Below are 23,820 nucleotides of genomic sequence, written 5' to 3'. Positions count from 1 at the left end.
ATGGAACCAACCCACTTTCCTGGACATGGGGTTCAGAGGTGGGCCTCCCCGTTGTCTGTTCAGTGGAAGATACATGTGCCATATCATCCCCAGGCAGCGGGAATGATTGAACCATACAATGGTCTTTTAAAAAAGGGACTAAGGCTATCTACCCAACCCCCATCCCTCAAGGGGTGGACGTGGCGGTTATGGCCGACGGTCAGGATTCTAAATGAGAGACCCTGCAAGGGCAGGCCCTCTCCAGTGGAAGCTCTGTTGCATAGGGCTGCAGCACCTATACAAGTGCAAGTCACTACCAGAGACGAGCTTTTGAAGCCAGGATATGGCAAGAATGGAAATATTCTCTTACTAGCCCCAACCCGTTTGCAACAGGGACAGACAGTACAATTGGAATGGCCTTGGAGAATAAAAGCCCCCATATACGCTGGGTAGGTCTAATAGGGCCTTGAGGAAAGGATTAGAGGAAGGCTTGCAGGTTTCACCTTGGGTGACAAGTACCTGGCCTCCTCGAGTAAAGGTCACATGGCCTGGAACAGATAAGCACTCTATTCCAAAGGGCACATTTGTATTATCGTTATGGCCAATTATGAGTTCCCCTGTACTGTTACATGTAGAACCTACAGATCCAACAGTGTTAGCAGATAAAGTATGGTATCATAAACCAGGTAAGATACCTATTCCTGCATCCATCCTTTCCCAGGATGGCAAACTGGCAAGTATCTTACCAGAGGGGTGAGAACTTCCCCTATTGGTACCAACAGCTCTTCTGTCTTTTCACCCATAGTGTGCTGGCTGCAAGCACCACAGTAAACTGGGTACATACATATGTTGGCGTGATCATCTACTGAATATGCACTGAACTTCTCATCAGTATGACGGCAGGATTCCCGTGGAGGATCACACCAATGGTGACTATTAACTGGACATATGCGGCTAATAGTTAAAAGGACAGACCTACAAGCCTTAAAGACAGGCCTTAAGGCATATTGAACAGACAATAGGTTATGTAAATGTAAAGGTCATTTATTGTTGCTAGGGGAACATCGAGGAAGATTCTGAACGCATAGATTGTATGGCAAAGGGCCTTGAAGGGGTGGATTGTTGGGAAAATAGAATAATCAGGCTCCCTCACCTTAGGGATGGTTGGGGGTGGTGTGGCACATTCTTTGCAAGCAAATTGTGTATGTGGGTGGAGTTAGTGTGCATGTACAGCACTGCCACCTTGGCTAGTGACTGCCTCGGGCATCCGCCACACATGGCCATGCTCTCAAACCTATGGCTTCCAAGGACCTGTTTACCAGTTACCTAGCTCATAGACCTGCATGTGAGGGCTCTGGGGACCCAGCCTGGCGTGTGAAGGGTTTGTGACCCAGTCTGTGAACAGGCTTAAGGGGTCTGTGAGCTCCAGACCCAGCCCTAGCTCTACAATTGGCCCAGTCGGCAGGATTATGGGAAGGTGAAAGAGCATGACACATGGTAACATTCAAATTCCAAGTAGAATACTGAGAAGGAACTAACATCACCTCTAAATTGTCAGCTTTGCAAATTCATACCTATAAAGTACATAAAACTCCTAAATGTATTCCTTCAAACCTATCCCTTCATCCAAGGGCTAATACAAGGGTACTTCAAAAAGTTCATGAAAGATTAATATTATCTTTCGATTCTATTTTTCCATGAACTTCTTGAAGTACCCCATACACCTAAAGCATAGCCCCTCAAACTTCTGTCAACTGAAACTCAAGTGTACCCATATTCATCATCTTTACCACCAAAATCAATCCCGTCTCCCTGTTCCCCATTTTCTTGCAGCTTTGGAGTTATCAGTGACTCTTCTGTCTCCTTTTAAGTGTATCCTGTCACCAACTCTTAATTTTTCCCTTACAGAGACATATAGATTCATGTTTCCACTTACACTGTCATTACTTTCATCTGGAAACTTACAACTTCGTGCCTGGATTACTGCAAGTGTCTCCCAGCCTGTAGACCATTGCCAAATTAATTTTTATGCAATCTAATGGCAATTAGACCTGAGGATCTGTTTAGCATTCTGACCTCGTGTCTGGACTGTTTTCTGCTCTGGGCTTGTATCTTTATTTCAGATTATAGGAGGATCCAACTTCCCAAACATTAGTTTGTCAGTGCTGTAAAAAAGAGGCAAAAAAGCTAAACATCACTAGTGGCTTTACGAACTGTTAGTACGCTCTTTGACTCTTGTATCTGACTGCTTTAGTTCTGGTCTTGTTTTGGTGCCTAGACTGAGACTACTGTTTATATTTTCCTTTTGGGACTGAAATCATTATGTCACATTGTTGCCTAGCAATTTTTTTATTCATTTTTATTTTTATTTTATTTTTAAACCTTGCTGCCTGGTGTTGTTTTTAATGTCTCAAGTTTAGCCGCCTGCTTGAGACATATGACTTGCAGTTTGGAACAAACTCTTCAACCTGGCACTCATGGTCTTCCTTAAATTGTCATTCTTGCCGATAGCAGATTCTCTTTTGACTGTTTTTTTTTTTTTTTTTTTAAAGACTTTTTGGGGCCACCATGCTGTGTAACTCTAGGCAGAATTATTTATTATATTCTGTTAATGGTTTCCATACTGGAACATACTATGATTTATGTTTTACGTTCTCTTCTCCCAACCCACCACAGCCATTCTTTCTCTCCACTTCTCCACAGTGCGGCTACTAGATGCCCACCCCGAGTCACCCCCATCCCAATTTCTAGAACCAGTCCTAACCAGAAACGAGAGGTTTAAGAAGCTCTGGGACCCAGGATGAACTTACCCCCATAATAATCCAATGTTATCACTTAGTTCTTTGGTTCTGTTAAGTGAGCTTCTTTCTAGGACCTGGATCCTAGTTCTGGTACCTGGTGTCCTGTATGCACTGGTAACCTGTGTAGGACCCAAGTCCTACGGAGACAATCTCATGACTTCATGTTACAACTCCCTCATGCCAATCGCTTGCTGAATCACCTGCCGACTGTAGTCCATTGCTATGTATGTGGGATACTGCTGGTGTACTGGACTAGACCTGTAGCTATGTCTGTCAAATCTAGGGATAGCCATACCAACAGAAGGTCTAGTCACATCTTTTGACCATTTTTCTAGCCTTCCCCACCATGTTGTTCACTACACCTACTAATATCTATTTCAAGATGAAAGGGCACTGAACCTCTTTTAAACATGATGTCCCAATCAGAAGAGCAGTATTCAGATGTTATCTGGTAATGATACTTGCTATAGAGACTGTACTTTTATTAAGAGAATTAGTCACTTTGACTATAAAATCATCAAACTTTTAAAACATGATCTGCTAAACATCATCTTTACCATTTTGACACAAGATATATGCTAGCCCTATAGTATGACTGCTCTAAATCATAACAAAGCAAAACTTGGGAAGAAGACATAACAAAAAAGATTATATCAAAGATGATCAAAATGATCCCTAGCCACTATAAGTCACAATAAGTGAAAGTGAAAATGACTAATTTAATGGATCACCTGCCTGTTATTTTTTCAAATACCAAGAAGAAACTTCCTTACCATAAAAGTGTTTACATATTTTTTTATTTTCTCTACAGAGAAATCTCAGGTGCATTTATACATATAGCAATTCATCACCTCATTAAATTCTGCAAAAAAATCTATAAAGTGTATTTGGAATTTGGAATTATACAACTATAAAAAAAACAAGTACAAAACTAAAAAAAACCAAAAATCAAGACTCCTTATTTTGTTCTTAGAAAACTTTATTTAATTTTAAACAACAAAGCAAATGATATTTATGCCATCCACGGACAGACGGGAGAGGTTGGTCATCTTTCATAGCTGTTTAGCTGGTAAATGTGAGATGGAATCTAGGTAAAAGACATTTATTTTTCCAGATTTTATATACCTCCCAGTCTGAGATCATGAAAATTATTCAAAAAGATTAGAAACAGATTTACACGAAGTCACATCAGAAATATTGGGAATGTTGCCATGGCAGGGATACTGGAAAAAAAAAAAAAAAGAAGAAAAAAAGAAAAGAAATGTTGAGAAAATGATGTCTGATGCTCTGGGAAATTGTTCCTACTTAATACTGAGAAGAATGAATTCTTAAAGATCAGAAACAGGTGATTCATACCAGAAGTACTAAAAACAATGATATGCACTTTCATTAATTTAATATGATTATTAGGATTCAAGACGCTACTTCTAGATATAGGCTCAAACAGCTAGTCAATGCCAAAAATGGAAACCTTGTATTTTTTTTAGAGAAAACATAAAAATGACTATTTGGATCTTGTCTTAATGTAGAACTGATAAGCTCCTTTTTTAATTTTAGTTTTAATTTTTTGGCGGCTGGCCAGTGCACGGATCCAAACCTTTGACCTTGGTGTTATAATACTGCACTGTAACCAACTGAGCTAACTGTGCAGGTATAATAAACCCATTTTTAATGTTTTTAAAAAACAGACATGGTAGCATTGTTACACACTTGAAAAAGATTCCAAATAGGATGTCCCCATTAACAATAGTAATAGAGAAATATAATCAGTCTATAGATTTTATTTCTGATCAAGTAATAAACTTTCAGTTTTTCCTTGAGCCTGACTTCTGTTAACAATGTATAACTTGCCAGATGACTACATCACTGATTTCCAAGCTCTTCTTCCACTGTATTTTTCCCCTTTAACTAAGATGTACATAGAAATAATGAAATAATGCAGAATAGCTGTAATAGTTTTCAATAATTTTCTTTTACTAATTAGTTGATCTCGTTCCAGTTAAAGCTAATGCCAAATTTATTCAATAGCCTTTGATTTCAGAATTACTTATAATATAGGTAGTATAATACGACATCATATACAGAAATCTTTTTTTTTTTTTTTTTTGTGGCTGGTGCAGGGATCTGAACCCTTGATCTTGGTGCATATACAAAAATCTTGATCAATAATCTTCTACTTATATCTCATAACCAGTTATCTTTCTAAACAATTTACAAATGTAGACTATGCAAGATTATTTAAAATAAATATACAATATATAGTTTCTACGTTCTCATACAGGCTTAAAAATGAGGTAATAAAAACTTAACTGATTAAACCTTTTACCATTCTGGAAATGGCTTAGAGTGATGATGACATTTTTTTTTTCCTTAGGTCTTTTTGTATTTTCTCTGAAAGCTTCTGAGTACATCTTTTTCTATGTTGAAAAATTATGTAAAAAATCCTTAAGCTTTGTTGGATAATCTGTCATCACCCCAGTTGCTCCCAAATCAAAAGCTCTTTTGTATTCTTGTTCTTCATTTAATACCCAAACATACACCTGAAAATTAGAAGCATGGGAAGTGTGAGAAGAGATGTTAAAATAGAAAAAATTTTTTTTTTTTTTTGTCTTTTTCGTGACCGGCACTCAGCCAGTGAGTGCACCGGCCATTTCTATATAGGATCTGAACCTGTGGCGGGAGCGTCGCTGCGCTCCCAGCGCCGCACTCTCCCGAGTGTGCCACGGGCTCGGCCCGAAAATTTTTATAATAATATTTACCCACCACAGTCTCAGCACACTTTAACAAAATAAACTTTTAAAGCTGTCATTTTAAAATATCATTAAACCCTTTTTAAAAATTCCACTTTGCTCATTAAATACGGGCTGTCTCCCCCCTCTGACCTCAGCTATTCTTGTCTATACATAAGAGGAATCTAGCTCCAGAAGTGCCAACACTTTGTTGCTAACTATAAGGCAGAGCTTAAGGTCCTCATCAAGTCAGTTCAAAGTTCCCGCCCTTTACACTTGTGTTAAACTGACAAGCCAAGCTGTTTCCAAAATGCATCATTCCAGAAACTTACTTGAATGCCTCGGGCAGTGAGGTGGTCAAATAAAGCTTTCCTCATTAGTAGGCTAGAAAAGAAAAGCCAAACAGATTTAGGTATTTCTTAGTCCGAACTGAGGACTAGAATTAGTCTTTAGTCCTAAATTAGTCAATTTAGAGTTTATTAATTCCTAGTTTAATTTAATCCCAATGCTTCAGCAATACAAGCAATGGCCTCAAGTAATAGTGGCTGCTGTGGATAACTTTATGTCTTAACTGCTGTATCTCCTTTCACTGCTGGCTAGTGGACAACCAGAACCTCCTTTCTTCTTCTTGCTGCCACTAGATCCTCAGGAGACCCATTCTTATTGAAGCACTCAGTGGAGAAGAGGCTTCCTCACTTTCCCTGCTGGAGCCATAATGTGAGTGAGAAAGAGCTGGAAGTATGTGTTCCTAACTTTCCAAGTTAAAATAAGGCAGCAAATTTGGGCCAAGTTCTATAATATCATAGTTCAGCTAAATATTGAATTAGTCTTTTATCATTTATCTTAGAAAGCTTATGTCCATTAATTACACTATTCTATATCTAGGAAAAAAACATTTTTTAGTTCCAAATAACTGACTTAACAAGTAAACTTTTAGAATACAAATCATTTGAGCAAGATAGGAACTAACTGTACTAGAAAATTATACATATCATTTCTATGATGTCTATTAGAATGATTAAATAACAGAAACTAGAAATCATGTGCATTTAAAACCAATTAAAAATGCATCCTTGAAAACTAGAAATTAAGTCAGGACTAAAGCAAAAAAGATAAACCCTATGGAACAGAGAAAAGATAAGACTAATTTTCTAAGATTCTCTGAAAGAGGATCTAAATAATAAAATGTTGTGATCTAGGGCTATTAATATACTAAAGCATTCAGGGCTCCATTTTAAAGCAAAATACAGCACAATTACTCAGTGATATTTACCTGAAATTAAACTCAACATTTCTCAGAAATTAAGGGATTTTCTTTAAAGTAGATGTCCACCCTGTAGCGGGACTTCCTTTATCCTGTTAAGTCTTGGTGCAGATTTTTCTGAGAAATGTGCCAGTAGGCAGAATACATTTTTACATATACTGTATTGCTATACACACTTTTCATCATATTTTTGACTGTGGGCTAGTGGGAACAGCAAATAAGTAGAAAGTCATGGTTATTTATTCCAGCTCTGCTACTAATTAGCTAGATAACTCCAAGTAAATCATTTAACTGGGTGAATGGCGGTCAGTTTTCTCATGAAGTTGGATAAGATTCTCTTTCGATTCCTCCTAAGGTTCTGTGACTAGGAATTAAGCTAGTTTTAAGTGATTCATACACAAGCATTAGCACAGTAGGTGCTCAACAAGTCCTTGTTGCAATTACATGTGAAAAGCTTGCACTGAAATATAACTGTAGTATTTAATAAATACTGGGGTACTTCAAAAAGTTCATGGAAAGATTCATATTATATTTTAATACTATTTTTCCACAAACTTTTTGAAATACCCTCACATAACTAAAGCAATAACTTGGATATCAAGAAACTAAAATTCTTACATATCACAAAGCCAGATGAAAAACTTTTGACTTCTGGACATGGTCTCTGATTCTTTTAGCCTAAAGTAAAATAAAGTTTGAATTACAAATTAAAAACACAGGAATATATCATTGTGATTAAAAAAACAAAAAGTACAAAAATGAAAACAGTGCCTTATACTTAGTTATGTTCTTTAAAAATATTCATAAAAAGACAAAAATAAATTAAAATAAAGCTCAGTTGGTTTTTCTGTTTCCACTGGTTTCAAGCTAACTTTCTGCTACCACTGTGAAAAGGTTTAAAAAATAAAGTTACCTTCCCAGAGACCCTGATGCCCTAGGCTCACATCTCTTTTCCTTTTTGGTGAAACCTCTTTTTCTTCTGCTTTGTCTGCTATAATTTAATATATGGTAGATTTAAACATACAAGCAAACTTTACCAAGGTTTAAAAGATAGTTGGGGTAAAAATGAGCCATTTAAAGCATGTTTTTCTTTCCTTTTCAATATTTGAAAATCTGGACCCTGTCTTTTTAAATTATCTTTCTAACTAAAAGAGTATACCTGACTTTTTAGGCCTATGCTGAGTTCTTCTTCCAATCTCTTTGATGCCTACAGCATCTCAACTACCTGTGTCATTAACTTTGGGTTGTACTCATAGGAGATTTTTGATTAGCCTCTCTACTATGAAGATGTCTCAGCTTCTTTCTAAGTTTACCAGCACATAGTGATTTTCACTCTCCTTAGACCTTCATTTCTTGTTTCCTTTCTCACTACTCCTATCTATACTCAAGATAATTCTGAGAGCCCCCACACTTTCATTCATTTTTTTTCTCTCTCTGAAGTCAGTTTTTACTCAAAGCTCTCTAAATAAAGTCTTTTTTTCTCCCTAACTCTGGACCAGATAGAAGGTCCTGGTTGCAATTTTAGGAATCTCAGGGATTTAGCACCACATATACTAATTACCTCATTAAAAACAATTACTATATTGTCTTAGAAAATATCCTCTATCTTCTGAAAAAACATTAAAACACACACAAGTAATATTCTATATGTGTCTTAATCCAGTCACTTTTTAAAGAAAAGAATAATTTTACAGACTTTATTCATATATCTGTATTTCAATAATATTTGCTTCTAAAAGGAACACATGGAGATAATCTGGACAGCACAATAGCCCATTCTAGGCCAGAGGAAAGTTAAGTACCTTAGGAATAAGTGGTTAGGAGTCATTTTAATCCAGCAAATGAAAATAGTTCCTTTGTAGACAAAAAAGTGTTTTCTGTTTTGCCTGAGAAACAGCTACAAAGACTGTTTATTTATTAATATTGGGAATAGACAAAATAAACGTGATCATCATTAAGAAACTCAAATTGGAAGACAGGCATGCATGAAACAGAAGCTGAGCACAAGGGTACCAGCTAAATCATTTTTCTTACCAATATTTTCTAACAATTGCTATATAATTTTCAGCTTGATTCTTTAAAGTTTTGTTTTGGGGATAAAAATGTTTTGATGCAGGTGAAATCATATTTATATAATCTCCCTAGGAACTCCAAATTCCTTTGTCAAGATTCAGTTATTATTATGAATCTACAGCTAGAAATCATAGTCTAAGTGTGTAAGATTTTGAGATGAAACTAATCTTTCTTTAATAGTAAAAATAAAGATAATTTAATAATAAAAGCTATCACGTATTGAGTGTTAATTATCTGCCAGGCAATGCTAAGCATTTTATATATTTTTGTCTTTGTAGTAAATTAGTGAGTGAAAAACAAGCCTTTGTACCTATAGAGAAATTATGTAAATATAGAAGTACTTATACAAAGTAACTTCTACCCTTTTCTTTCTCCTATCCCCAGAGGTTTTCGTTGTAGTGGTGTTGGTGGTTGTTTTTCTTCCTCAATGTATGAATACTAGTGGTGAATTTGGAGTTTAACAGAATTTCAGCTGGGTATAATTGTCAATGAAGTAGAAAAAAGTAAAGGAAGCTGAAAAGCAATTCCTATTTGATGTCAATATAAAAGAATTATTAAGTTTCTATAATTAAGCTCAATTCTTTTTATCTGACTTCTGAGTACACAGGTACAGAAAGTCATTGTTACCAGGGATAGGTCCCGATTAAGTACAGTACATATAATCCTTTATTACTCATTTTAGAGACTGAGTGTTAATTGTATCAAAAAGTATTGTTTATATAGGCCAGCTAAATAGAACATAAAATTAGTTACAAAAATCTATTCTTTATCATTGATAATGAAATTAATGAGACTTTATAATATTTCTCCTATAATTAATAATTGATGAAAACAGGGTAACCACTTACTTGAATACAACAGAAGGCATTGGGATTTCAAAAAACTCTTCTCGAATGGGCACAAAGGGCAAGAGACCAGTGAAGAAAAGGCCTAGAATGAGCAGAACACGTTGTCGACTAAAAAGTAGAGGAATATCTGAATTCTAAAAGACACAAACAATATATGTTAATTTATAACTGCTCAGATAAAGAGGATTATTTCACAACCCTCAAAAATTCACCAGACTTTATCTTGACATCTGTTATAAGCACTCCCAAAATTATCAATATCTATTTACTGATAACACACAACACTTAGAAATGGCTAATCCTTGACAAATGGGTCAGGATCTATCTACCTTGGATGCCCATAGTATAACTGATGTTACTAAAATTTCTCTATTCCCTTTTCTTTGCTTTTGCAACACCACTTCTGTCTGTTGGTTATAGTACTTGAGACTAAACATACCAGAATCTAATGGAACAAGATAAAGAGATAAAGAAATGAAATATTCAGTAACCCTACTCCTGTTAGGAAAAATAGCTATATATATTTTTTATATATACTATTATATAGATATCTATATGTTATATATAGATATATATCTATTATTTGTTATATATATCTATGTATCTATATCTATCACATATCAATATTATTGCCAACATGTCATCTTTCAGCTATGTAATGGATCAAATACATATAGGATTTCGTGAGCTACTCCAAGAATCTAACCATCATTTTAAGTTTCTTTTGGAAAATGTGTTCAAGATCCCCAAACTTTTAAAATGCAAGCTTCCTATACACATTTTTTTTGAATTGTGGTAAAGTACACATAACATAAAATTTACCACCTTAACCATTCTTTGGTATACAGTTCAGTGGTGTCACCTATATTCATAATGTTATGCAACCAATCATCAGAAGTCTTTTCATCTTGCAAATCTGAAACTCTATGCCATTAAACAACTCTCCATTCTCCCTCTCCCACCCTCTCCTATGTTTTTCTAAAAACAATAAAATTGAATTTTTCTATAAAAAGAAATTGTTAAAAATCATGCAGAAGTAATTTATTTTAAATAATTAGTTGTAAATTACCTGTTTATTTCTTTAAAAATTAAGTCTGACCAAAAGAAGGCAAAAAAGAAAAAACAAAGAACCGAAAAAAGAAAAAACAAAAAATTAAGTTTGACTGGACAGAAAAAATAGAGTGAATAAATTTGAGGATTTATTTTGCCTCTGTATTCACATGCTGCTTTCTAACGTTTTCAGCTTATTTATACACAGGTGTTTCAGGGGTAACACAATATACAAGTCCCTGAAAAACCTTGAGTTCTGCAAATTCATACACTAAGAATAACAAAGCTTATGGGAAAAATAGGGTTGGGGCTGACTGTCAAAGCTTACGCAACTTTGGTGATACAAGGGGGCGCTCTAACCAGCTGAGCTAACTGGTCAGCCAAAACTTATGCAACTTTGGAACCAGAGTACTAAAAACAATAACTGGTACTTCTGGAGAGCCATGCAAAGCTGCAGGCAAGGGGAGAGCGTATGCTGGCAAATGTTTAACAACTGGCTGTACCCCATATCTTTTAAATTAGAGTATCTCAGATGGGACCCAAGCATCAGTATTTTTTTTAACTGTTCAGGTAATTCCAATGTACAGTCACATTTAAGAACCACTGTACAAAGTGTCAATGAATAAAAAGTCATTAAGTGGGAATTAGTGCCACATGTTTTCCCATCACCACTGTGTGCTCCGCTTCCTTTTATTTTCATATTTTTAGTTTGAAGTATCTAGGAATTAAATGGGCTAATGTAAAATTCTTATAAATCATACTTTAAAATATGCACTAGTTAAATTACACAGAATGTTGATAATATGAATGACAAATATTATTAAGAAATTCTTACTGGGATGTTTGAAGATTGCTGCTGAGAGGTTTTTAGAGTTTTTAAATTCTAAAATGACAAAAAAAAGAGGCTTCTGGAAAAATATGTGAATCGAGGGAGAAATTCTGTCATTGTGGGCCAAAAGTGAGCTTTTTATTTTGAAACAATTAGACAAACAGGAAGTTGCAAAAATAGTAGAGTTCCATGCACTCTTCTCCCAGCTTCCCCGAAAGGTAACATCTGATATAACTGTAGTATAATATCAAAACCAGGAATTGCTGTTAGTACATTAGTTAATTTGACTGTAGTCTAATTATACCTTACTCAGTACTCACCATTTGTTTTAACCTGTGTGTGTGTGTGTGTGTGTGTGTGTGTGTGTGTGTGTGTGTGTGTGTGTGTGTGTGTGTGTGTGTGTGTGTGTGTGTGTGTGTGTGTGTGTGTGTGTGTGTGTGTGTGTGTGTGTGTGTGTGTGTGTAGTTCTGTGCAATTCTAACCCATATATAGATTCCTGTAATCACTACCACCACAAACAAGATACAGAACTGTTTCATCATCACACATGAACTCCCTTATGCTATCTCTTTGTATTTGTAACCACTCTCTACCTCACCCTCAGTCTCTGTCCCCTGGCAGCCATTATCAGCACCACACTCTCCCGAGTGAGCCACAGGCCGGCCCGCCTGGCAGCCATTAATCTGCTCTCTATGTCTTCAGTTTTAAGAATGTTACATAAATAGAATCATACAGTATGTAACCTTTTTTTTTTTTTAAAGATGACTGCTAAGGGGATCTTAACCCTTGACTTGGTGTTGTCAGCACCACGCTCTCCCAAGTGAGCCACGGGCCAGCCCTACAGTATGTGACCTTTTGAGGTTAATTTTTTTCACTAAGCATAATGTCCTCAAGGACCATTTAGGTTGCTGCATATATGAACAGTTCGTTCCCTTTTATTGCTCAATAGTATTCCACTATATGCATGCACAGTAGTTTGTTCAGCCATTTACCTGTTGAAGGACATTTGGATGGTTTCTAGGACTTTGCTTTTACAAATAAAGTTGTACAGGTCTTTGTGTGCATAAGTGTTCATTTTTCTGGAATAAATGCCCTAGATGAGATTGTTGGTTCATAAGATAAGTGTATGTTTAGTTTTGTAAGAACCTAGCCAACTATTTAAGAGAGTGGCTGTACTATTATACATTCCCACCAGCAATGTATGAAAGATCCAGTTTCTCTGCATCCTTCCCAGCATTTGGTATTATCACTATTTTTTATTTGAAAATTTTTTTGTTGATGTAAAAAGATCAGCAGGTCATGAAGTCTCTAGTACATTACCTCCCTTTTTAATAACATCTGAAAATACATCAAGCAATGATTAGTTATGGAAAAGTCTTACTCTTAAGTTCTTAGGGATCTGAAGCCACTCAGCCCAGTGATTGATCTGTTTTCTACTTTTATACACAAGCTACCTTGGTATCTCACAGAGCCTGCTGCACATATATAAAATTTACTTGCCTTAATAAGGGCTTCAACTGTACTTTGAATTGTAATGGTGCTGATCTTGGATATTTCTGCCTTCTTTTCTAGGAAGGCCCTCCCAAAAGAGTTCTTTGTATTTGAGAATAGCTACTTGTGTCATGATATTTCTTCTGCACTATCACTTGTATTCTAAAAAGTCTTCAATGCTTAAGATATTTTAACATTTTGAATTTTAAATTATTTTAGCTGACCATATATCTAAACTTGCAAATGGAGGTTTAGCATATCATTTCAAAATATCACATTAATTTTTCACAGACATTTTCTTCAATCAGGAAATTTACAGGGTTGGCTGGATAGCTCAGTTGGTTAGAGCACAGTGTTATAACACCAAGGTCAAGGATTCGGATCCCCATATCAGCCGGCCACCAAAAAAAAAAAAAAGAAAAGAAAAGAAAAGAAAATTTGCAGTGGGCAAAAGGCCCTGCTTTTATATACTACCCAATAAGAATAATCCTGGCTTAATTTAAATAAGTCTATTTGGTGGATAGGGTAAAGAGAAGCTAAAGCTATAGAGTTGAAGAATTAAATTCTTTAACTCAAAATTACACACAACAAAAAATTACACACAAAATTTCAATTACCCAACAAAAAACAGACATTAAATGATAAGAGTCATATTTGGTCTTATGATGTACATAATGTTAGTAAATAATACAGTATTAGCATTTAGAAATAATAATTCTGCAAACCAGTATGATTACAATTAACTTAAATTGCAAGGTCCAAATACATTATCTCTGTTAGTAAACTTCTGGCTAGTTGCTTCTACTCAGTACCATCTGTCTTTGTATGAAGGCTATAAAGTAAGATAATTTAAAAACATTATTACTATAATAACTTATCATTTATGGATACACAACATCAAAGATAGATTATTCTGTATCATTTTTAAAGCTTACCTCTTTGTAGCACTTTTCTACAATTTCATAACTGGCATTACCCCACACTGTTATGTGTTCTCGTTTATACTGCTTCACCAACTCTGAAACCTACAGGTGAAAATTCAAAATTTTATGCACATGCCTATTTTTAAATCCACTTATATCATTTCACTTTAAACATGGATTACAATTGACTATCGGCCAATGGATAGTATAAAATTTTGGAAAACTGATATACAAATTCAGATTATTTTATAAAATACAAAAATTATTTACATTTTACCATTATAGTACTTGTTTAATAGAATACAACTATTTAGTAATTTGACATAAACTAACCACAAACGAAACAAGTTAAACTACAACATAATTATACAAATATTAGAATGATTGATTCATAAGAGCTTACTTTTATCCATGACAGAGACATGCTAACTTACTCTGAAAACAGGCTCTTCTACCAGGACATTATTTAAAATGGTGCTGATCCCCGGATTATCACATGTCCTTGAATGCTATCAATACATGCAGTCACCTACTCTAACATTATTTAGTTTGCGAAATCGAATGCAACACACCCAGAGGAGGCAATGCCTTGAGTACCTTCTTAATCAGCATATTGTTGTTGACTTTGATATCGACGTTAATGGGAATGTTAGGAAAGGCCTCAAAAACTTCCTTCAGTAATGGAATTCGCTTATCTTTTCCTTCACTTTGGCACGCTGAAAAAGCAAGGTTTTTAAATGCATTTTTCAAAGATAATTTTTACTTTTGTAATGATTAGAAAAATTATAGTATGTATTCATTATAGGACATTTACAAAATGAGGGAAAGTATAAAGAAGAAAAAACAAAATCCAACAAATTAGACATAACCGTTATGACCATTTGGTATGCTTTCTCTACTCTTTTTTTTCTGTGTGTAACTTAATATACAGTAGTTATAACATTGTGTGGCAACTCGTATTTTAATTTTATCTTTTTATATAAATACACTGTTGATAATTATGATTTAATTTTTATTAATTAAACTTTTTATTTTGAGATAATGGTAGATTCACATGTAGCTGTAAGAAATAATACAGAGATCTATGGACTCTTTATCCAGATTTCCTGATGGTAACCTTTTGCAAAAACTATAATACAATATCATAACCATGATATTGACATCAATACAATTCACCAATCTCATTCTACCATGATTTTAAAAGGCTTCAAAATACTCCATTGAGTACCTATACAATAATTTGATTATTTTAATGTAACCATTCCCCTACTACAAGATATTGAGCTTGTTTCTAAAGTTGTGCTATGACATCATGATTGTATTTTTCAGAGATTGAGAATAATGTTCAGGCAAGGGACGTATATACTAATTCAGTAATGTGCTGAAAAATTATATCAATAAAGTTACTCAAAGAAAACTAAGAGTAATGAAAACATTAAAAGGGAATTTTAATCACTCTTTACATTTCCTGACTGTGTTTTGGGGGGGTTTTTTTGGTTTTACTTTTTCCCTAGACTCTTTTGCCTCTTATCATTTATAATATACAAAGGTAATTCAAAAAGTTCATGGAAAGATTTGCATTATCTTTTCATTCTATTTTTCCACAAACTTCTTGAAGTACCTTCATGCTATACATACTATATAACTACTATGAAAATTTCTCCTAGGGCCGGCCTGTGGCTCACTTGGGAGAGCGCGGTGCTGATAACACCAAGGCTATGGGTTCGGATCCTATATAGGGATGGCCGGTTCACTCACTAGCTGAACGTGGTGCTGACAACACCAAGCCAAGGGTTAAGATCCCCTTACCAGCATCTTTTTTTTAAAAAAAAAAAAAGAAAGAAAATTTCTCCTTCCACCTGAAACTTCAATACCACTAATCTATGAATATCTAAATGGTGAAAAAATCCTTTATCCCATCCTTATTGTATGGCAAGTCAAAACAAAGATACGTATCAAAAAAGTAAATTCATGTCAGAAAATTAAATTATTTCTAAGAAGGGTTCATGTGAAAAGAAGCATGTGAATAAAAAAAAAAAGGAAAAATCTGTTACTGTACTCCTTGTAATTCTGTTGGAGCTCTGGGTCACTCTGATGAGACTGCCATTCATTTGGCTCCATCTTCCTGGTCAGAGTAAGCACATGACCAGTTTGAGACCATTTAAATATGAGAAGATGGACACTGGAAGTCTCCTAAAATCCTCAGCTGAATGCATCATATACATGCTGCCAGGGGGTCCATCTCTACATGGAAAAGGTGTCTCTGAGAACAAAGCTAACACAGGTGAAAGTAGAACCAAGAAATGGTAGAGGTAGAGAGATTCCAATAATTGCTTGAGCAACTTGACTCAATCAGGTCTGAAGGCATATATAACTCCTGGACTTTTTAGTTATGAAAACCAATAAATTCATTTTTTGTTTTTTGATTTTTTGATTAAACTACCTTGAGCTGCATGTCTAGCACTTATAACTAAAGAGCTTAAAGTTATCATAGACTATATAATTAAACTATAAAAAAATATGTTTATAGCATATAGCTATTGTTTTCATCTACCCAGAATTCTTCCTTCCCTTGGAAAACTGTATCTCCCTCACTCCACACTACTCTGGTTAGACTGTCAGTCACAGTACCCACTTCCCATTCATCCTCAGGGACAGGCATAGGACCTAGGTCTGGACAATTATAAAAATCAATTTCTTTGCTTCAAGATGAACACATGACCCAACCTGGGCCAATGAATGTCTTTCTCTGGGACTTTTCTCCGGAAGCTCATAGGGAAGACGGCCTTTTTTTCTCTGGAGTCACACAGTGCAGGCAGGATATGAATTTATAGCTGTCAGTGATCAAGTCCTTTGCCACATGGGCAAAATCCATCTAAGGTAGAAGAGAATAAAACCCAAGATACATAGAGGAGCAGAACCAAGGGAAGAAAGAGTGGTTTTGTGCCTCTATATCCAATAGTTTGATGTGAGATCCACCATCATTGTCCAGTTAATCTTTTTTTTTTTTTGCCTTATGCTAGTTTAAACTGATTTCTGTTACTTATAATCTAAAAAGTATGACCATGATACTGTAGTTTTGCACTGTTTAATATGGTAGCCACTAGCCACATAGGGCTATTTAAATTAAAAATAATTAAAATTAAATAAAATCAATAATTCAGTCTCAGTTGCACTAGCCACATTTCAAGTACTCAACAGCCACATGTGGCTATTGGCTATCAAATTGGACAGTGAAATATAGAACATTTCCATCACTGCAGAAACTTCTATTTGGACAGTGCTCTTATAGTTAATTAAAAATTTAATTAGCTTCTAAATGTGAAAAAATTAATTTAGCAGCCAAAAGAATTGCCAATAACTATTCACAGCAAAGTAAGATACACGTAAAGATCAACTTAGAAAAAGGTCAAACAGATAAATTTAACTTTGGAACAGCAAATTGATACATATAATAAGAATAATATTGTACTAATAGTGAGGAAACAAGGAAATTAAAATTTGTGCTAAGAAAAAATAAGTGTGCTATAAGATATAATTTAGATGCCTCAACCAGCACAGAATGTAGAAAAAAAGTTGGAAAAAAGAGAAGTTTGTCCCAGTATTGTTCTGGGCAGAGGATAACCAGCTAGGAAATGAGAGACTACAAAAAGGAAAGAGGAAAATAACAGGAAACAGGAAATATAGGCAAGGAGTATGCCATGGGATGCACTGGATGATGGAATAGTGGCCCCTACAGCATGCTAGAACTTTAAAACATAATTATAGTCAATTCTAGATTATCCTAATTATGTATTTTCCATGAAACAAAAGGCTACTTTCAAATAAGCAGATAATAAATAAGCAAATAAGATAATAATAAACTCTTTGGTTAATGCTTTTTCATGTTTCTTCCTTATATTTACTTCTTTGTTTTTTTGGCAGCTGACCTGTACCCTTGACCTTGGCATTATCAGCATTATGCTCTCCCAAGTGAGCTAACCGGCCAGACCCATGTATTTACTTTTTAATGTAGCCTGTGGTACATCAAAGAACCCTTTAAAAGAAAACACTTCATCACTTCTACAGTAAAGCTAAGAACCACAAAGAGAGCAAGAGCCCTGTAATTTGTATTCCTCTGATAGTTTCCCTCTCCAGTATTTAAAGAATAGTAAGCAAGAGTTCTGATCAGGGGAATAGGATAGAAAAAACTGAACAACATTCTGATTAATCTGAGTCAAGTTTTTACAGTACTATATATTAGTCTGTTTCAAATACAGTCAACTTCACATTTGAATCACATCTAAAGTCAATTATGATATGAGTTGAATGCAATATGAATAAAAGTTTGTTATTCTTTACAGTTGTCTAAAACTTAAGAGTATAAGATTGTTATTAACACAGCACTTGAGGAGACTGTTCAATGGAAAGGCAGTATAGTGTAGCTGAAACTGGCCTGGCAAGGAGACCTAGTTTCAAGTCCTAGCTTGTCATTTACTTATACGTACTTGACCAAGTTAGTTTGCATCTTTAGACCTCAGTTTCTTTATCTATAAGAACACAGGATTGATTACCTGGTCTCAAAGGTCTCTTCACATTCAAAAGTTTTATGACTTTATGAGGGAGATATAAAACCAGAAAAAAATTAGAACCTTTTTTCTCAATCTTTTTTTTTTTTTTTTGTCTATTTATGACCGGCCGCACTGCACTCAGCCAGTGCTCAAAGAATCTTTTAATCTCTTCAGGGCTTTAGCTTTGCTCTACACAGGGAAAAATAAGAAAAACTTCACTTCTGAAATTTTCTTAACCTTTACGAGTCCAAAATGGACACAAATATTACAATAGCTTGGCAAATATAATCCTATAAATTACAAAAATAAAAAATTATTTCCTCAAATCAATATAGCTTAATGATACTTACCTGGAAGGCAAAATGAAACATGCATCAGATTTAAATGTTTCTTAGAGATAGCTAATTTTTAAATTTTCAGATTTTTATTTGGCTTTCCAAAATTTCCCTATCAAGGGGAAATTAACCTAGTCAATTTTATTTTATTTATTTACTTACTTTATTAAAAAAATTTTTTTGGTGGCCGGCCAGTACAGGGATCCAAACCCTTGACCTTGGTATTGTCAGCACCACGCTCTACCGAGTGAACTAATCGGCAAGCCCCCTAGCCAATTTTAAATCTAGTTCATTGAGCAATTTCCACTTTTTTTTGAAAATTAATATCAATAGATCCTTGACATTTAACCAAGGATTCCAACTATATGCAAGCCAAACCAGGTCATACAGCATCTTGTAGTTTTATTGAGTTATACATTTGAATCATTCAAAATGTAAGGCTGACTTGTGATAGTGGGAAGCTCAGCACCTGTATCTCAGGGTGGTATATTTTCCATTCTAACAAGCAATAACTAATGAATTAGGGCAAAGGACATGTTTCCTTGTGAGAAATGTTCCCTTAAAAGAAAGAAAAGTGATAAGTGAAGATGACTAGGAAATGGTTTATTTGAGTGATAGAAGTCTCTTTAATCATTTAAAATATGGAGCTGCTAAATGACAGAATCAATGTTAGAACCAAAAAGGATCTGAAAGGAGTCTTTTCCAGTTCTTTTCATTTATTCTTTATTATATTTATGATGCATAAGTACTACAAGTTATGGTGATATTCTTGAATTTGAAGCTTTAGAAGTGAAAGGTACCCCTAGGGTTTCTTGTAATCTGTATTCAGGTATAAACTAACTGTATGTGAACTTAAATAGAATGATCCGTTAAATCTTTGGGCCTGATCATCTCAGGGTCAGATGACCATCAAAGTTTCAGATTTGTAGGCCTGAGAGAACAAGCTTAGAGGGCAGTACTTTTATCAAGAACTTACTATGACAAGAGAACACACATGTGCCTCTCAGCATAAATGAATACACTTTAATATAGACGTTTAAGCCACAAATGAGAAATATTACCTCTTTGAAATGTGACTTCTAGTTTGCCAAGGTAAGGTGGAAGCTCCTTTAAAAGATATGATTGAAAAAGAGTTAGCTCTCAAAAAATAAAAAGTATTTTAGTGTCTTATATTAAGACATAAAGATTTGTTTCTTCAAAAAATAAAAGGGCAAAACACTATATATGTTTAGATGTCCTTTAGTAGAACATCCCCAACAGCAAATTAACCACATAATTACTTATTTTCACCACCTCCAAGAAATCTGTAATACTTTAAATATAGACCTTTTCTCAATAATATACAAAAATTTCAGTAAAAAAACGTCAAGAATAGACAATTCAAAGAAAAATAGCTAACAATCATACAGGAAAATCTTTAAATTCATTAATAATCAAAGAAATACTAATTAAAATTTAATATAGCAAATTAGCAAAATTTTGGTGTAATTATAATGCCCAATAATGGTAAGGGTACAGAAAAATAGGAACTCTCTTAATATCAGATATTAGAACTCTTTAAAACACTTTTTAAAAGCAAGCATTACAGCTCTTTTTGAATTTGTCTAGCAGGTTTTCCAGTCTTTACAAGAAAACTCCACTCATTAAACAAACAAAAAAGTAAGCAAGCAACAGCAATCTGCAATGTATATTAAGACAATAGTCCTATTCTTTTACCTGATAATAATTTTAAATATAGAGAAAACTTTATATAAATATCTTTATATATATGTAAATACATATATATGTCTTTATAAAAATATCTCATATCTTTATAAATAACTTTGTATATGCATGTAAAGATAGAGAAAGCTTTATCTTTAACCTGTAAAACGTTTGGTGCAGTGTTATCTATAATGGTGAAAACTCAGAACTAATCCAATGTCCAACAACAGAGGCATGATTAAAATAACTTCCACTCAACGGAACAACTGCAGTCATTTGAAATGTTTCTGAAAAATAAGGATGGAGTCTGAAAGGTTAGCTACTATATGATTCTAACTATATGACATTCTTGAAAAGGCAAAACTCTGGAGACAGTAAGAAGATCACTGTTTGCCAGGAGATGGGGGAAAGCCGGGATCAATAGGCAGAGCACAGAGGATTTTTAGGGCAGTGAAACTATTTTGTGTGATAGCATAATAGTGGATATATGTCATTATTAATTTGTCCAAACCCATAGAATGTAGAACACCAAGAGTGAACCCTAATATAAACTATGGACTATGAGTGATATATGTCAATGTATGTTCATCAATTGTAACACATGTGCCACTTTGATGCAGATGTTGATAGTGGGGAGGGCTGTGCATATGTAGGGTTAGCTGGTATGTGGGAACTCTGTATTTCCCACTCAATTTTGCTGTGAACCTAAAACTTCTCTAAAAAATGAAGTCTATTTTTTTGTGTGTGTGTGTGTTTTTCTTTTTTTTTTTTTTATGAAGTCTATTTTTTAAAAAAAATAGAAAAATGTTTATCAGGCTGTAATGTTAAAGTGTTTAAAACACAATATACACAGTGAGAACACAACTCTGTAAAAAACCTACAGAGTATACATACAGATAGTATCTTGTTAATATAAATTTTCTTTAAATAATGCCTATAAAATTAGACATTATTTTTCCTTCCATTTGTCATTATTTAGTATAATGAGCATGTAAATTACAATGATCAGATTTTTAAACGATGCTTTTCATAGTTGAAGACTGAAACTAATTCATATTTTTAATCTGAATCAAATAAATTACAGAATACTTCAAACAAGTTGAGCTCCCATAGTTTTATATCTGAGAACTTTGGTAATTTTATTAAAACATTTATAAAAATAAGTGTCCATAGATGTATTTGTATACAGTACAAATCTTCACTGGAAGTCAGAATAGTTTTTTAAAATTTCCATTGACATTCATTACTTAATCACTATTTTTTTTATTATTTATTAAAGCAATATCTGGTGCTCGCTGTTTTTAAAAATCTTACAGACCCTAATGTCTATCAGATATTAGTTTATCGTGTATTTTTACTTACACAGTACTTGAGATCAGAGATGTTTACATTGACTCCAGTTGATTCCTTTAGATTCTCATCATGTGACACTACAACTTGTTCATCTTTTGTGATATGGCAGTCCAATTCTAGCATATCAGTTCCAACAGAAACTGCACTGAAGAAATAAAAATAAAGAGAAGAATGACTTCTAAAACTTAAGCAAACATTTAGGTTACATGCATCAGATGTAACAAGAGTTACAAATCCAAAAAAATCCCATAATACTAAAATATCTCTTCAATACCATCATCTATTATGACTTTCCATAACCAGTTATCCTGAATTCTGGCAACCCAATATAACGGAAAGAATACTAGACCAGAGTTAAGAGGTTTGGGTATCAATTCCTGCTTCACTATGAACTTGTATAACTTTGGGCAAGTAAATTCCCCTCTCAGGTCCTACATTTCCACATTTATACAATGAAAGGATTAAGGAATAAGACAAGGATGCCTGCTTTTATGATTCTGATTAAACATAGTGTTGAATTTCTAGCAATTAGGCAAGGGGGAAAAAAGCATGCAAAATGGAAAGGAAGAAGTAAAATTATCTCTGTTCATAGATGACAGGATCTCTTTTTTTTTTTTTTTTTTAATAAAGATGACCGGTAAGGGGATCTTAACCCTTGGCTTGGTGTTGTCAGCACCAGGCTCTCCCAAGTGAGCAGCCGGCCATCCCTATATGAGATCCGAACTCGTGGCTTTGGTGTTGTCAGCACCACACTCTCCCGAGTGAGCCATGGGCCAGCCCCATGACAGGATCTTATATACAGAAAATCCCAAAGATTCCACCCCAAAAAACCCTGTTAGAACTAATAAATGAATTCAGCAAAGTTGCCAGATACAAAATCAACTCACAAAAGTCAGTTGTATTTCTGTACACTAACAATGAATAATCTGTAAAGGAAATTAACAATTATAATAGCATCAAAAAGGATAAAATACTTAGGAATTAACCAAGGAGGTGAATTGAAAACTAGTACAATGAAAACTATAAAACACTGCCAAAAGAAATTAAAGACAAGGGCTGGCCAGTTAGCTCAGCTGGTCAGAGCAGTGTTGTAACACCAAGGTCAAGGGTTCAGATCCTGTACCAGCCAGCCACCCCCCAAAAAAACAAACAGAAAAATGAAATTAAAGAAGATATATATAAATGTAGTTAAGATGTCAACAGTAACCAAAGCAATCTACAGATTCAATGCAATTCCTAGCAAAATCCCAATAATGCTTTTTGCAGAAACAGAAAAATCCACCTTAAAATTCATATGAAATCTCAAGGGACCCCTAATAGTCAAAACAATCTTAAAAAAGTAAAACAAAGATCAAGGACTCACACTTCCTGATATCAAAACTCACTATCAAAACAGTGTGGTACTTGCATAAAGACAGACATACAGATAAATGAAACAGAACAGAGATTTCAGAAGTAAACTTGGTCAGATGATTTTTGACTACGGTGTCAAGAACATTCAACGGAAAAAGGACTGTTTTTAAAAAATGATGCTGGGAAAGCTGGCTATCCACATATAAAAGAATGAAGTTGGATCCTGAACACCACATACAAAAATAAACTCAAAATAGATCAAAGACTTAAATGTAAGAATTAAAACTATAAAACTCTTAGAAGAAAACATGAGAAAATATTCATGATACTGGATTTGGGAACGTTTTCTTGGATATGATACCTAAAGCACAGGCAACAAAGGAAAAAACAGACAAACTGGACTTCATCAAACTAAAAAACTTGTGTATCAAAGGACATTACCATCAGAGTAAAAAGGTAACCCATGAAATGAGAGAAAATATTTGTAATCATATATCTATCTGATAAAGAATTTATATCTACGATATAGAAAGAACTC

The 23,820-nt window shown here is 34.4% G+C and overlaps 1 protein-coding gene and 1 non-coding gene across 2 annotated transcripts in view; one reads left to right on the top strand and one right to left on the bottom strand.

The window, feature by feature from the left end:
* Positions 1–5,197: 5,197 nt before the first annotated feature.
* The window catches only part of GDPD1 (glycerophosphodiester phosphodiesterase domain containing 1), a 43,528-nt gene continuing 24,905 nt past the window's right edge, over positions 5,198–23,820 (bottom strand). Inside the window, exons 3-10 of the mRNA XM_063109772.1 lie at positions 21,939–22,074; positions 19,934–19,979; positions 14,585–14,703; positions 14,000–14,089; positions 9,695–9,828; positions 7,392–7,451; positions 5,842–5,893; positions 5,198–5,320 (exon numbers count right to left, since the gene is read on the bottom strand). Of these exons, the coding sequence (XP_062965842.1) occupies positions 5,198–5,320; positions 5,842–5,893; positions 7,392–7,451; positions 9,695–9,828; positions 14,000–14,089; positions 14,585–14,703; positions 19,934–19,979; positions 21,939–22,074 (760 nt within the window). The remainder of the gene's footprint in view (positions 5,321–5,841; positions 5,894–7,391; positions 7,452–9,694; positions 9,829–13,999; positions 14,090–14,584; positions 14,704–19,933; positions 19,980–21,938; positions 22,075–23,820) is intronic.
* Positions 20,450–20,511, top strand: LOC134389818 (U7 small nuclear RNA). Its single transcript, XR_010024784.1, has one exon. It is a non-coding gene; the product is annotated as a U7 small nuclear RNA (small nuclear RNA).

Source organism: Cynocephalus volans, chromosome 10 (assembly GCF_027409185.1).
Source record: "Cynocephalus volans isolate mCynVol1 chromosome 10, mCynVol1.pri, whole genome shotgun sequence".
NCBI lineage: Eukaryota > Metazoa > Chordata > Mammalia > Dermoptera > Cynocephalidae > Cynocephalus > Cynocephalus volans.
Note: the sequence above shows the minus strand (reverse complement) of the source record. Positions and strands in the feature narration are given on the sequence as shown.